Below are 14,045 nucleotides of genomic sequence, written 5' to 3' on the forward strand. Positions count from 1 at the left end.
ATAGATATATATATATTATTGATATAACTAAAATTTCATATCACAATAATTTTATTTGGTTTGCCATTTTCACAGTCAAACATGAGTTTGACTTGTACAGCTAACTAGTGTTTACTTCTGAATTTGTGTTTCGATTATTTTAAAAATATTTCTCAACGATCCAACCATATTGATATCAATAGATATATATATTAGTGATATAACCAAAATTTGATATCAAAATAAATTTATTTGGTTTTCCATTTTTAACAGTCAATCATCAATTTGAGTAGTACACATTACTAGTGTTTAATCCTGAATTGGTGTTTCGATTATTTTAAAAATATTTTTCAACGATCCAACCATATGAATGTCAATATATATATATATATATATATTAATGATATAACCAAAATTTCATATCAAAATAAATTTATTTGGTTTGCCATTTTTAACAGTCAAGTATAGCTTACTAGTGTTTAATCTTGAATTGGTGTTTCGATTATTTTTTAAAAAAAGTTCAACGATCCAACTATATGGATGTCAATATATATATATATATAAGTGATATAACCAAAATTTCATATCAAAATAAATTTATTTTGTTTGCCATTTTAACAGTCAAGCATGAGTTTGACTCGTACAACTAACTAGTGTTTAATCTTGAATTGGTGTTTATGTGGTGTTTTAAATAAATGCTGACATTAATATGGTTGGATCATTAAATAATACTTTTTTTAAAAATTAAAAATATCAAAAATCATATGCTAATTTACGACGGAATTTATCATAAATTATTGGCCGCCAAAAATTTGGAAATAGTCAAATTTACCGCCAAAATTTTGGGGGAAAAGTTGAATTTTCCTCTTTGATAACTTACGACGGAATGTAATTTCCGTCGTAAGTTTCTATTAAAAAATATTATTTTTGAACGGCTAACAAATGCTAGTATAGATGGCATTTATTGTGGTTGGTGGGAACAATTACGACGAAATTTCCGTCGTAAGTTATACTTAATTACGACGGAAATTCCGTCGTAAGGCATTTAACTTACGACAGATATAACATTCCGTCATAAGTTTAATGACGTCGTACTTCCACAAATCTTCCTCAATCCTTTTTTTATTCAGTTGGTGATAGTTTTAATAATAAAATATTAAATTTACGACAGAATTTTTTTTTCATCGTAAATAATTACGACGAAACAGTTTTTCCGTCGTAAGTTGACGCGCATTTCTTTTCCGTCGTAAGTTGGCCGTCGTAAATGGCCAGATTTGTTGTAGTGCGTTGCCTTCATATTTGGCGAGTTTGGAAAAATTTATTTGTTTGACTTGATGTCTTGAGGATCAGAGAGCCAGGGCTGTGCAAATGATGTTGTTACCTTTATTTAATTTTATCAGCAGTTTTCCTGAAAAGGGAACATGTTTGGTTATCTCAGATTGTATAGGTTGCTTGAGAGATATTAAATAATCAGATATAATTGTGTATTGTACCTTTGGCAAATAGGCTAAATGTTTAATTTTGCTTTCGTTGCATGCTTGCCAATTTTCATAATATGTGTGCCTCTCTGTTGCAAGAAGTGTTGAAATATACATGCATATTAATCCATAGCATATGATATTTTTCTTTACATTCGAATAGGGGAGTCTATTTTTGAGAAATTATCCCCCTTATAATGGAAGCTTCTGCTGATGATAAACAAATGTTCTACTGGGAGCAATTTTTAGCTGAAGTTAAAGCTCCTGTTCAGAGTCTTAGAGTTAGATATCTAAGAATTGTACGAGCATGTAGGTGCATTTCACAGGTCTTTGAAGCGTCAAATTGTTAGAGAATTATTTGCATCTACCACGGAGAAGCGAAAAACAGGAACTATTAGCTGGCAAGGGGATAATATTAGAAAGTTCAGTTTTACACCTTGAAAATACTAAATTAGCTTGAAGTTATTTTTACAAGTTTAAAACTTCAAAATTTTGAATAAGGATATAAGTTTATCTCTCATATAAATGAAAAAATAGTCATTTAGGAATAAATCTTGGTAATCCTTTATTTTGGTCAAATGTAAAATAGCTTGCTTTTTAAGATTAAGGTAATATTAAAATTAGCATCCTGATAAATTATATACATAATGACTGATTATATATCCATATTTTATGTCAGAATATTATGACACAATAATTAAAAAAAATTAATCAAGGCTCCCATAAACTAAAATCAGATTGGTGTACAAATATTTTATATCAAGGTTATAGTACTCAACTCAGATTAAAAAAATTGGATCACGCCTCCCATATTAAATTGAATTATTTTAAATATAAGAATATATTAAGTTTAAGTTGCAACATTAAGTAGAAAATAGACGTAAGAAATATTGAGTACCCTTTACCTTGGTAAAATGTAAAATAGGTGCAGCAAACTTTTTAAAATTAATGTAAAATATTAAAATTAACATGCTAATAAATTATGTGCATTCCAAGAAATTAGGTGGCAATATTTTATATCAAGATAGTTTGGCTTACATACAATACTAAATAAGGGAAAACAATTGATTTCTATATTTGATTTCTTATAATTTTAAAATTCTCTTATTTATTTATAGAAAGGGTATCATATATTTAAGGTAAAAATGGTGAATTTTTCCTAGGTATATTGGTGCTTCAAAATTAAAAATGTGTGTAGATGTAGGTCCTATTATTATAATTTACGCTCAGATAGATACAGGGGAGCAGTTAGAATTTAAAACGTCAATATCTTGAGTAATTGTTTGGCTTCCTCTTCTCTTCTGGTGCTTAAAGATTTGTTCACAAATTATTTAGTCTATGTGGACTCATCTTTATACGGAAAATAAAATAGGTAGAGCCAATGGAGCCATTTCTTCCTACTAACAAGGATTATCAACCTTTGGGTGCTCTCTGCCTGCAGAACTCAAGTTTCCACCACTGGTTATCTTCCATTGCGTGGCACGAAAGGACTCTCAAGATCCGCCTTAAGCGGCAGATGGCAGCTAACTCCCCAGGGGGAAGCATTCACACTGCTTTCCTGAAAAAAATGATTGCCAAACAAGCAAGGATGAGGAGAAAAATTGTTATACTTAGTAGAAAGCTACAGACTAACCAAGGATTGCCTTACTTCTCCGCAATGCAAATTATGCATATGTGCTCGCAGCATCCCTCCCAGCTTCTGCTTCTGCGCCATTGCATTAAGCTGGCGCCATCAAATGGTATTGCCCTTTCTTTAATTGATATGAATGAACTTCCATACTTAGATACTTAGTATAACCTAAGAATGATATTTCTTTCAAGCCTGGTAGACTTAAAAAACAGGCACTAACAGAGCTAACTCGCATCACAATTTTAGTGTTGCGATACTGCAACTTCCAAAACTTGTATTGAACAAAAAAAACTAATAAAGAAGTTGGAAGAAGATAATTAGTTAGGTGACCAGATAGCTTGTAAAATTAACTGGAGCTTGTAAAATCAGCTGGTAACCACTGGAAACCAATCATTTCAGTGCTCAATTGAGGTACATATTATCATTTAGTCTATACCACACTATTTTGATTGTTGGCAGTGGTGTATATAGTTGAAATAGCTATATCGTTTAGTTGCTAGGGATTTGATTAATACAACCGGAGTTTCTATAATACAAAAAACCTCCAAAATAATCAGTGATTACAAGACTTGCAGTGTCGATCATAGTATTCTTTTCAGTGCTCAGACTACTTTACAAAAAATGGCAACCTATAGCTCGGTTATTAATATCTTAGTAGGTTGTGCTATTCAGCCTAACAATTTTACTACTTGCTTATTAAAGTAGTAGACAACAATGTGTTCAGATGTTATTCAAAACTAATAAAAAAATTGAGCTCATGCAACTATACCTCGCTACCTACAAATTAACTTGGGCTCCTTCTGCATAGAACATGCAAATTCATCACTCTTTGACCTGTTTCGGATTTCAGGGCTGAAACTTCTTTGCCAATGCACCACACACCAGTCAAGCGAGCAGCACCACGAGCTTTCCAAGCTCAGTCAGGTACTTTTTGATGCACGTTTTACGGCTTGAAACTATTTAAAAATATTACATTTCCCTGCTATTATTCAAAAACCAAAATATGAAACAATATTGTACAATATATAGCCCTATTACGATTAGTCATTCATAAATTTTTCAGTATTTGCATATTTATTACAATAATATCATAATAAATTATCAAAAATAAAATTAATATTGCAACAATGTCAGAAATTAAAATAATATAATATTTTTATTTTAAAAAAACCTGTGCATCCCAAGTTTAAGAAAGGAAAATTAGCTAGGATGCAAAGCCCCCACCTGATTTTGCAGCAACATTTCCTGTGTTTTTGCTGAAATTTCTAAAAACCAAAAATTAAACTTTTTGAAAATTTCTGCAATCTGATCATGTCCCATTAGGCCATTCAAAATAGTTCAACGAATTGCGATACTTTTGGCTTACCACACAAGTTCTCCTTTGGTGGTTCCTCTGCTACCCTTAGGAGCCACTGAATGCGCTGTTATGTATCAAAAATCGCCTCATAAATATCATACATGAATCATTAGTGAATGTGTGTGCAATTCTTCATATACAACTATTGTGAATAGTGAAAGCTAATTTTCCTGCATATATGTTATGCAGTATACTAGTGCAGAAAATAAAAGATCTATCTGTGATGTCTGTAGATTTATTCTTTGTCTGAATAAGGGTACTTATATAAGTTATCTGCCCTTTTGTGTGATATACCTTGCCTAAATGCAAATTAACTTGGGCTCCTTTTGTATAGAACATGTGAATTCATCACTCTTGGACGTGTTTCAGATTTCAGGGCTGAGTCTTCTTTGCCAATGCACCAGACATCAGCCAAGCGAGCAGCACCAAGAGCTTTCCAAGCTCAGTCAGGTAATCTAATGCACGTTTTACGGCTTGAAACTATAAAACAATATTACATTTTACTTCTATTATTCAAAAACCAAAATATGAAATAATATTGTACAATATACAGCTCTCAATATTTGCATATTTATTGCAATAATATCACAACAAATTATCAAATATAAAAATAATATTACACCAATGTCAGAAATTGAAACAATATAATTTATTTATTTTTTAAAAAAACTGTGCTTCCCAAGTTTATGAAAGGAAAAATAGCTAGGATGCAAAGCCTCCACCTGATTTTGCAGCAACACTTCCTGTGTTTTTGCTGTAATTTAAAAAAACCAAAATTAAACATTTAGAAAATTTGTATAGTTTGATCATGTCCCATTAGGCCATGCGAAATGGTTCAACGAATTGTGATAGTTTTGGCTTACCACATAATCTCTCCTTTGGTGGTTCCTCTGCTACCCTTAGGAGCCACTGAATGATATGTTATGTATCAAAAATCGCCTCGAAAATATCATACATGAATCATTAGTGAATGTGTGTACAATGCTTCATATACAACTATTGTGAATAGTAAAAGTTAATTTCCTTGCATGTTGTGCAATATACTAGTGCAGCAAATATAAGATCTATCTGTGATGTCTCTAGATTTATTCTTTGTCTGAATAAGGGTACTTATTTAGGCTATATGCCCTTTTGTTTGATATACCTCGCCTACCTGCAAATTAACTTGGGCTCCTTGTGCATATAACATGCAAATTCATAACTCTTGAACCTGTTTCAGATTTCAGGGCTGAATCTTCTTTGCCAATGCACCACACACCAGCCAAGCGAGCAGCACCGGGAACTTTCCAAGCCGGGTCTAGTAATCTAATGCACGTTTTACAGCTTGAAGCTCTTTCTATACATTTTAAATCTCTCCTATCCAGCTGATACTTTTACTTCCAGAGCAAAGGGCCAAACTACCAAGAGTTCCATCACTCACAGGCACCACCAACAATACCATGAGGGGCCCACTGTTAACCACTGATGCAGGGCCAAGCAATACCTCTACGAATTGGGATGCAGGTACTAGCTTATTCAAATTTGTTAATTGAACCAGGCTTGCCGCCTCCGACATATTCTACAAGCATCTTAACAAAAAACTTATTATTCATGTGTTCTCCGCTTATTGTATAATTGCAGCTGAACAACCACTTCCGTCGTATTTCGGACCACCCGGGCACAGCTGCATGCATTGTGGTGCTGCGCTATGGTATGAAGAGCGGGTTAAAAGGAACAGGCACACCTCCGACCCACACTTCACCTTTTGTTGTGAAGAAGGACCCGTGAAGCTACAACTCTTGAAAGAACCACCTGCTTTACTCAAACATCTTCTTGGACCAAATTTTGGACAGCAAGGTACCAATTTCAAGCAGAATATAAGGCCTTACAACTCCATGTTTGCTGTCGCATCATTAGGAGTCCAGGTTGATAGATTAATAAACAAATCAAGAGGACCTTATGTGTTTCGTGCTAGTGGACAGATTTACCATAACTCAAGCTCATTACTCCACTAGCAGGTAAAAAGCCCCTGTTTGCCCAGCTCTACATATATGATACCGATCATGAGGTTAGTAATAGAATTAGCACACTGTGAAATCCAGAGAGAGGTCCCACTATTGACGAAAGTATTGTCCAGGGTCTGACACAAATGTTAGACGAGCATAGCAATTTGGTGAGATCTTATAGAAAAGCAAGAGATATGTTCGAAGAGCAACCACAAACCACTTTTCATTTGCGGCTACCTGAGGCCCGTACTAGGGATGGTAGACAATACAACATCCCAACGGAATCTGAAGTGGGGGGCTTGATAGTGGGTGAGCTCACCGAGAAAAAATTTGAGCGTGACATTATTGTGTGCCACCGTACTAAAGGGATTACACATATTGATGAGTTACACCCAAGCTATATGTCCATGGAGTATCCCTTAATTCATCATTATGGAGAAGATGGCTACAGGCTGGGTATACCCTTAGCAGGAAGGGGCTCTCAAACTTCTAAATGACAGACACTAACAATGTGCCAGTATTATTGTTTTCGATTCCAACAAAGGTCCACTGAGGGGCATACCTTACTTTTAGCAGGACGCCTATTGCAGCAATATATAGTCGACGCTTACATGGCAGTTGAGCAAGAAAGGTTTAGGTGGGTTCGAACCCATCAAAGTGAACTCAGGACAGAATTATACTCAGGATTAATGGATGCGGTGCATCATGGGGACTCAACCAGGTCCATGGTAGGAAAATCAGTCATCTTGCCATCATCACACACTGGAGGTCCGCGCTACAGGGCTCAGAATTACCAAGATGCAATGGCAATTTGTCGGTGGGTAGGCTATCCGGATTTTTCATTACATTCACATGTAATCCAAAATGGAAAGAGATTAATGACATGCTTGGCCTGATCAGTCAAAAAAATGACTCTAACAGAGTTGATATTATATGTCGAGTATTTGAGATAAAGTTGCAGCAACTCATACACTACATCAAAAAAGAACAGCCATTTGGTAAAGTCATGGCATGTAAGTTTGCTTTGTTTATAGCGTATTTTTTATCAGCCAGTATTTAAGTCCCAAATCTGCTTTATTTGTTTATTCTATTTTGATTGTATCAAAATATTGGTGCAGGTTAATACACCATAGAATTCCAGAAAAGGGGTTTACCTCATGCGCACATCCTGCTTTTCTTATACCCATCAATGAAAAATCCTTCTCCAGAATATATTGACACCATAATAAGCGCAGAGATACCGGATATCAATGTCGACCATGATGCCTATAACGCGGTCAAGAAATCTATGGTTCACGGGTCGTGTGGTCAAGCCAATGTATCCTCTCCTTGTATGCAACAGGGAAAATGCACCAAATTTTTCCCAAAGAAATTTAATGACACCACCACAATTGGAGAAGATGGGTTCCCAATATATAGGTGCAGGAATACAGGAATTACTGTGGAAAAAAATGGCATCCTCCTGGACAATCGTTATGTCATCCCTTAGAACAGATATTTATCAGTCAAATTTGATGCTCATATTAACATTGAACTCTGTAACAGCGCAAGATCAATCAAATATTTATTCAAATATATTAACAAAGGCCCAGATAGAGCAACCGCAGTGATTGAGACCGCCGACGAGCGGGATGAAATTAAAGCATACCTTGACTGTAGGTACGTGCTATGTGTTGTAAAAGAAAAAAAAACTAACCTTTTTAAATTTATGTTAGAATATGTAAGTTTTATGATCAGGGAAGCTTTTCGATTTAACTAATTATAATATTTGCATACCTTTCATGTTTACCTTTATCAGGTACATATCAGCATGTGAGGCTTCCTGGAGAATTTTTCAATTCGGCATCAACTACAGGTACCCAGCAGTTGAGCGATTACCTTTTCACCTGCCCAATGAGCATACTGTTATATTTGAGGAAAGCAGGTGCATTGAAAATGTGCTCAATATGCCCGGCATAGAAAAAACAAAATTCACGGAATTGTTGGAGACAAACAGGAAGCATGAGGATGCCCGCAGTCTTACTTATGCAGAATTCCCCCAACACTGGGTTTGGAATTCCAAGTGTAAATTATGGACCAAGCAGAAAAAGGGGAATGCAGTTGGTAGAATTTACTTTGCACATCCGTCAAGTGGAGAACGTTTCTATATGCGCATGCTCCTAAATTTTTTAAAAGGGAGCACATCATTTGAGTGTATTAGAACGATAAATGGTGTGACATATCCCACTTTCAAAGCTGCATGTTATGCTTTAGGATTATTGGATGATGACAGAGAATGGATAGATTGCTTATCTGAGGCCGCAGTTTGGGCAACAGGAAATGAGTTACGCAATCTCTTTGTCACAATGCTCGTCTTTTGCCAAGTTTCCAATGTACCAGAACTTTGGAAAAGTCATTCAACAATACTCTCGAAAGAAATGCTTTACTTGCAAAGAAAAAGGTTTCAGGTACCTAACCTACATCTAACACAAGAACAAATTGAGTCATATGCACTGGTTGAAATTGAAGGTATTATGCAAAAATTAGGCAAGAGCCTAAAGGACATAGATGGAATGCCACAACCAGATTCTTCACTCACGTGAGATTTATCAAATAGATTGCTGAATGAGGAGCTGGATTATGATCATGTTGCTTTGAAGATCTTGCATGAGAAATCATTAAATAATTTAAATCAATTCCAAAAAGGTGCTTATGACGCAATTTTACACTCAGTTCAGAATGATGAAGGCAGATTGTTCTTTATCAGTGGTCATGGTGGCACAGGAAAAACATTCTTATGGAATACAATCACTTCTAAATTAAGATCAGAGTCGCTGATAGTCCTTCCTGTTGCTACTTCAAGGTTAGCATCGTTGTTACTACCGAATGGTCGGACAACACACTCCCGATTTCGCATCCCATTGGACATAACAGCTGAATCTACATGTGAGATTAAACATGGTACGCAATTAGACAAACTTCTTCAAAAAACTTCTCTTATTATTTGGGATGAGGCACCAATGACCCACAAATATCGTTTTGAAGCTCTAGACAAGACCTTAAGAGACTTGCTAAGCACACGGTATGATAATAGTCGATCTAAGCCCTTTGGACGCCTTATAGTCGTGTGTGGTGGGGATTTTCGCCAGATTCTACCTGTTATCCCGCAAGGTGAACGTGCAGATATTATTGATGCCTCACTAAACCCATCTTACCTTTGGCTTCATTTTGAAATTTTTGAGCTGAAACAAAATATGAGGCTCCACAGGGAAGGGATTGAAGAAATAGAAGCCGAGAAAATAGCATCATTTGATAGATGGCTCTTGCAGATCGGAGATGGTTCCCTATACGAAAATCCAGCACAGGAACTGATAAGAATTCTACCAGAGTTGTGCAGCCCAACAACCGAGAATCCAATGGAAGGCATTGTCGGCGAAGTCTACCCTTCTTTGCTGGAAAATTATAAGGATATTGCATACATAAAAGAACGTGCTATATTGACACCAAAAAATGAAACAGTCCATGAATTGAATGACTTTCTAATGAACATGATACCGGGAGAAGGAAGAACATATCTAAGCTCCGATAGTGTGTGCAAGGTGAGTATTAAGGCGGATGATGATTTGTTATACTCCCCCAGAATTTTTGAATAGTTTAAGGTTCAGTGGAGTCCCAAACCATGATATATGACTTAAGGAAGGAACCCCCATCATGCTTCTCAGAAACCTAAATCAATCTACGGGTCTTTGTAATGGCACACGACTAATAGTCACCCGTCTAGGCAAGTGGTCTATTCGAGGAGACATAATTTCTGGAGCAAAAGTTGGTCAAAATGTTACCATTCCATGAATCATCATGTCTCCGAAAGAATCAAAATGGCCGTTTAAACTTAATAGGCGTCAACTACCAGTGGCACCATGTTTCGCAATGACAATTAATAAAAGTCAGGGCCAGTCTTTAAACCGTGTAGGTCTGTACCTTTCTAGCCAGGTATTCACCCATGGACAGGTGTATGTGGCTCTGTCAAGGGTCACTGGAATAGAAGGCTTGATCATTGTCAATGCTGATACTGAGGTGAAGGACCAGGCTCTAATAAAAAACATTGTTTACAAATAGGTCTTCGAGAACATTCAGGCGCCCACACGTGACAGATGTAAGACATCAGACCATGCTACCTCTTTTGTTAAGCATAAAATATATAACTTATTGCATCTGTGCATTTTTATGCTATCCATAGTTCAACTATAATACAAAAAAATTATATCGCATAGCCATAGGTAGCATTTAATATCACACATTGGCTAATAACCAAGGAACATAAAAATAGAATATTTTTAAGAACTCTAAGCAATCTTCACTCTAGATGAATGTTTAACAAATTGGGGTATTGTTCCATTGTGTTATTATTGTTGAACAAGTACTTCCATTCCCGACACTGTTCGCTCCGCTATGTTAAGGCACAACAGAATTTTAAAAAAAAATCTCTATACCATGGCACTACTGGTGGAATATCTTAGTGAGATGCATGAATTTAAATATTTTGTAGTGTTTCCCAATTTAAATATTCGGGCTGCAGGTGGAAAGCACATCAGAATAGGTGTTCCATCCAGCAACTTGCTCAGCCCCTGCAAAAAAAGTTATAAATTCTAGGATGTTAAATCATTTAAATTTGTACTGAGATATCAATCTTCCAGTTGCATCATACTGCACTCCCCCCGTAGGAATTATCATGTTTATATTTTCTTCAAAGTGCCAAACATGCTCTCATTCATGGTGCTAACCACACAACCAACATGCATTCATTCTGTTATTTTTATCGGTGTAAATTTTTTGCTTCAGAATTTTTTTTCCCATTGTTGATCAACACTTTTTCTCATTATAGGCATGTTTCATATATTAGCTCTACTGTCTCTTTTTAAAAGGAGATATGTAAATTCTGGGAAAATTTTGTTTGGATCAAAACTTTGGGTTGCTCAAAGATTGAATCCGCATATGAAATTTAGATAAAAGGGAGTTACGAGAAGCTGGCATGGGATATTAGACCTCTCCTATATTTGTACCAAAATTCTTTTATGTCTATTTAATTTCAAACCTTTCAGGTTCATATTGTTCTAGATAATCTGTGTTTTATAAAAAATGCAATGAAATATATTTTTTGCTAAGAGTGATGATTAGTAGATCTATTAGCCTAGTAGGCGGAGTTTAATCAAACGTTATTATTCATTTTATGGTTCTTTGCACTTAGTGACTTTATCTTCTTTTAGGCCTTTGCAATGACCTTTACTCCTGCATCTCTAAAAATTAAGTTTGTGGATTCTTGAGTTCTGCACTGTTACTAAATTGGCATGTTTATGAAATATATATATTTAGATCTCATATCTATACAATATAATGAAATCAAATAATATTTTAAAAATAAATATGCATACATTTATTATAATTCTACATATATTCATAAAAAATATTAAAATTTAATTATAACATTTATTTATGTCGTATACTTCATGTAGTGTCGTGTACTTGAAGGTTAAACACAAAACCGGCACTAAATCTTGACCGTGTACTTTCGTGTTCGTGTACTTTCGTGTCGTGTACTAAAAATGCAAACACAAACACTAAATTTTCGTGTCGTTTCGTGTCGTGTAAGTCGTGTCGTGTCCAAAATTCCCGGGTCTAGTTGTAACTAGAGGCCTTGAAAATTCTTAAGCAAGTGATTGCTTATGAACCCCATCTCAGTTTCTGTATAGCAATGTATGCTTGTAAGCCAGGCTTTTAGTGGAAGCTGGCTTCGGCAAAAATGAAAAAGCAAAAAAAACTTTCACATGCTTCTTTCAACTACTACTGTGAGTGCAAGAAATGTAAAAAGAGTTAGGTATATGTGTCATAAGGAGGTACCTTAAATTTCTCAAAAAGACAAGCTTCATGGGTTGGTTATCTCAAATTCTTGGTGAAGCCCAGCTTGCTGAACACCTCCTCACACTGGGCCACAACTATATATTATATGAATGTCAACAAGCGTATTAATTTGAAAAAACCCAGGGTTTCGCTTCAATTGAATGTGATTCATTATGTTAATTGTCTAAATTTTCATTTTTAAGTCTTTTATTCATTAATCTTGAGCCTGGTCTACCAGACTATCATCAGTTTGCATTCCATTTGGCCCCGGTCATACTTTATTATTTTCATTGTTTATCATAGAAGTGAAATCAATGTTTCACAATGTGCAATATACTTAGCCAATGAGGTATAGCAGATTAGCAGTTCTTTAAATTACAAGGGAATTTCATTTGGAATCCCAATCTACACTAGAAGTGTTTAATAGTAGCCTGCTGCATAATTTGTTATATTTTAGTGGTATATCAATCATTACAGAAGTGAATCTCAGACTGCAGCAATATGAAACATGTATTAGTAGGATTTAGGTTCTTGAGTGAATTTATTGAGTACCTAGATATTGTTCTATGTGAATGCTCGAGTTATGTGGACCTCATTAAAATTTTAAATTTGTAATTTTGAATACTTTGTTTGTGCTGAAATAACAAAGCTGCTACATATTCTGTTATTCTATTGGGTCTGTCAAAATGAATAAATAAAATTTCTGATTTTTTATACTATTTTTTATTTTTGGCTGGAAAATAGCGTGATAATATTTTAAATTTTTTGTTATTTTCTTGAAAGATTCTTCGGCGCGAAGCGCGGTATTTTCAACTAGTTAACTAATAAAATTAGATCAAAATTCAAAAGCATCATTCACATGATAAAACTAGACACTCTCATTTCAGGCTAAGCTATTAAACTTAGAAATCTCAATTAAAATTCATATCAAACACAACTTATAGATAACTAACAACATCAAACCCATTTCAAAAAAAAAGATATAAATAAATTATCCCCATCTCACTATTGCTGTTACACAAACATTGGTATACATAACTAGAACTTGATATACATAACCATAAAATAACAAGACAACTTACTTATTATTCAATTTATTAATTTCACCTATATTAAATCATTTTTCTACATCACTACTTGAAAAATGAAAGCATTTGTTGTCACAAAATGAATCTGAAAAAACTCAACCTTTCAATGAGATTTAATTCTTACTAATTTCATCAAAAATTTACAAAAGATATGTTAAGTGTGAGTAACACACGTAAACTATGCAGAGGGGGTGAATGGATAATTTCAAAATTATGAAGAACTTTTCCAAAAACTGTTTGCTTTTTTGTGTGTATGCTTGAATACGGAAATGTAAAAACAAGAACACATAGAATAACTCAATCTACTTTATAAAAAGTAAATCGAGCACTACAGCTCCAGAATAAAAATTTTGGTTTCAAAACAAACAAGTGATTGTTTCTTGTTTTCTTACGGAGAAAGAAAAGATGATTCTGTACGTATTCTTTTTCGCACTTATGGCTAATGAGAATGTGCATGATATATAATGCCTATACAAAACTAGTGTACATTCCCATTTTACACAATTACCCTTGAAGTGCAATGACGGCTCCAACAAACTACGCAGAGAATACACTGTGCAGGTGAGGACCCCCACTAGCCTTTTATTTTTCGTTTCAACTTCTCCAAGTTGAGTAGGTTTGCCATCTGTTATTGGACCACAGCCCAGTACGGAT

At 34.9% G+C, this 14,045-nt stretch overlaps 1 protein-coding gene across 1 annotated transcript; it reads left to right on the forward strand.

The window, feature by feature from the left end:
• Positions 1-7,618: 7,618 nt before the first annotated feature.
• LOC141719321 (uncharacterized) lies at positions 7,619-10,524 on the forward strand. Its single transcript, XM_074521692.1, has 4 exons — positions 7,619-7,833; positions 8,228-9,007; positions 9,176-10,007; positions 10,417-10,524. The coding sequence occupies exons 1-4, from the start codon at positions 7,619-7,621 to the stop codon at positions 10,522-10,524; spliced, it is 1,935 nt and encodes a 644-aa protein (XP_074377793.1).
• The last annotated feature ends 3,521 nt before the right edge of the window (positions 10,525-14,045 follow it).

Source organism: Apium graveolens, chromosome 4 (genome assembly GCF_009905375.1).
Source record: "Apium graveolens cultivar Ventura chromosome 4, ASM990537v1, whole genome shotgun sequence".
In the NCBI taxonomy this organism is placed as follows: domain Eukaryota; kingdom Viridiplantae; phylum Streptophyta; class Magnoliopsida; order Apiales; family Apiaceae; genus Apium; species Apium graveolens.

Coding starts and splice junctions, on each gene's coding strand:
- LOC141719321 (XM_074521692.1), top strand. CDS start 7,619: ATGAAAAATCCTTCTCCAGAATATATTGACACCATAATAAGCGCAGAG. Junction 7,834..8,227: donor ACCACAATTGGAGAAGATGG/GTTCCCAATATA, acceptor TACCTTTATCAG/GTACATATCAGCATGTGAGG. Junction 9,008..9,175: donor CAACCAGATTCTTCACTCAC/GTGAGATTTATC, acceptor GTTCTTTATCAG/TGGTCATGGTGGCACAGGAA.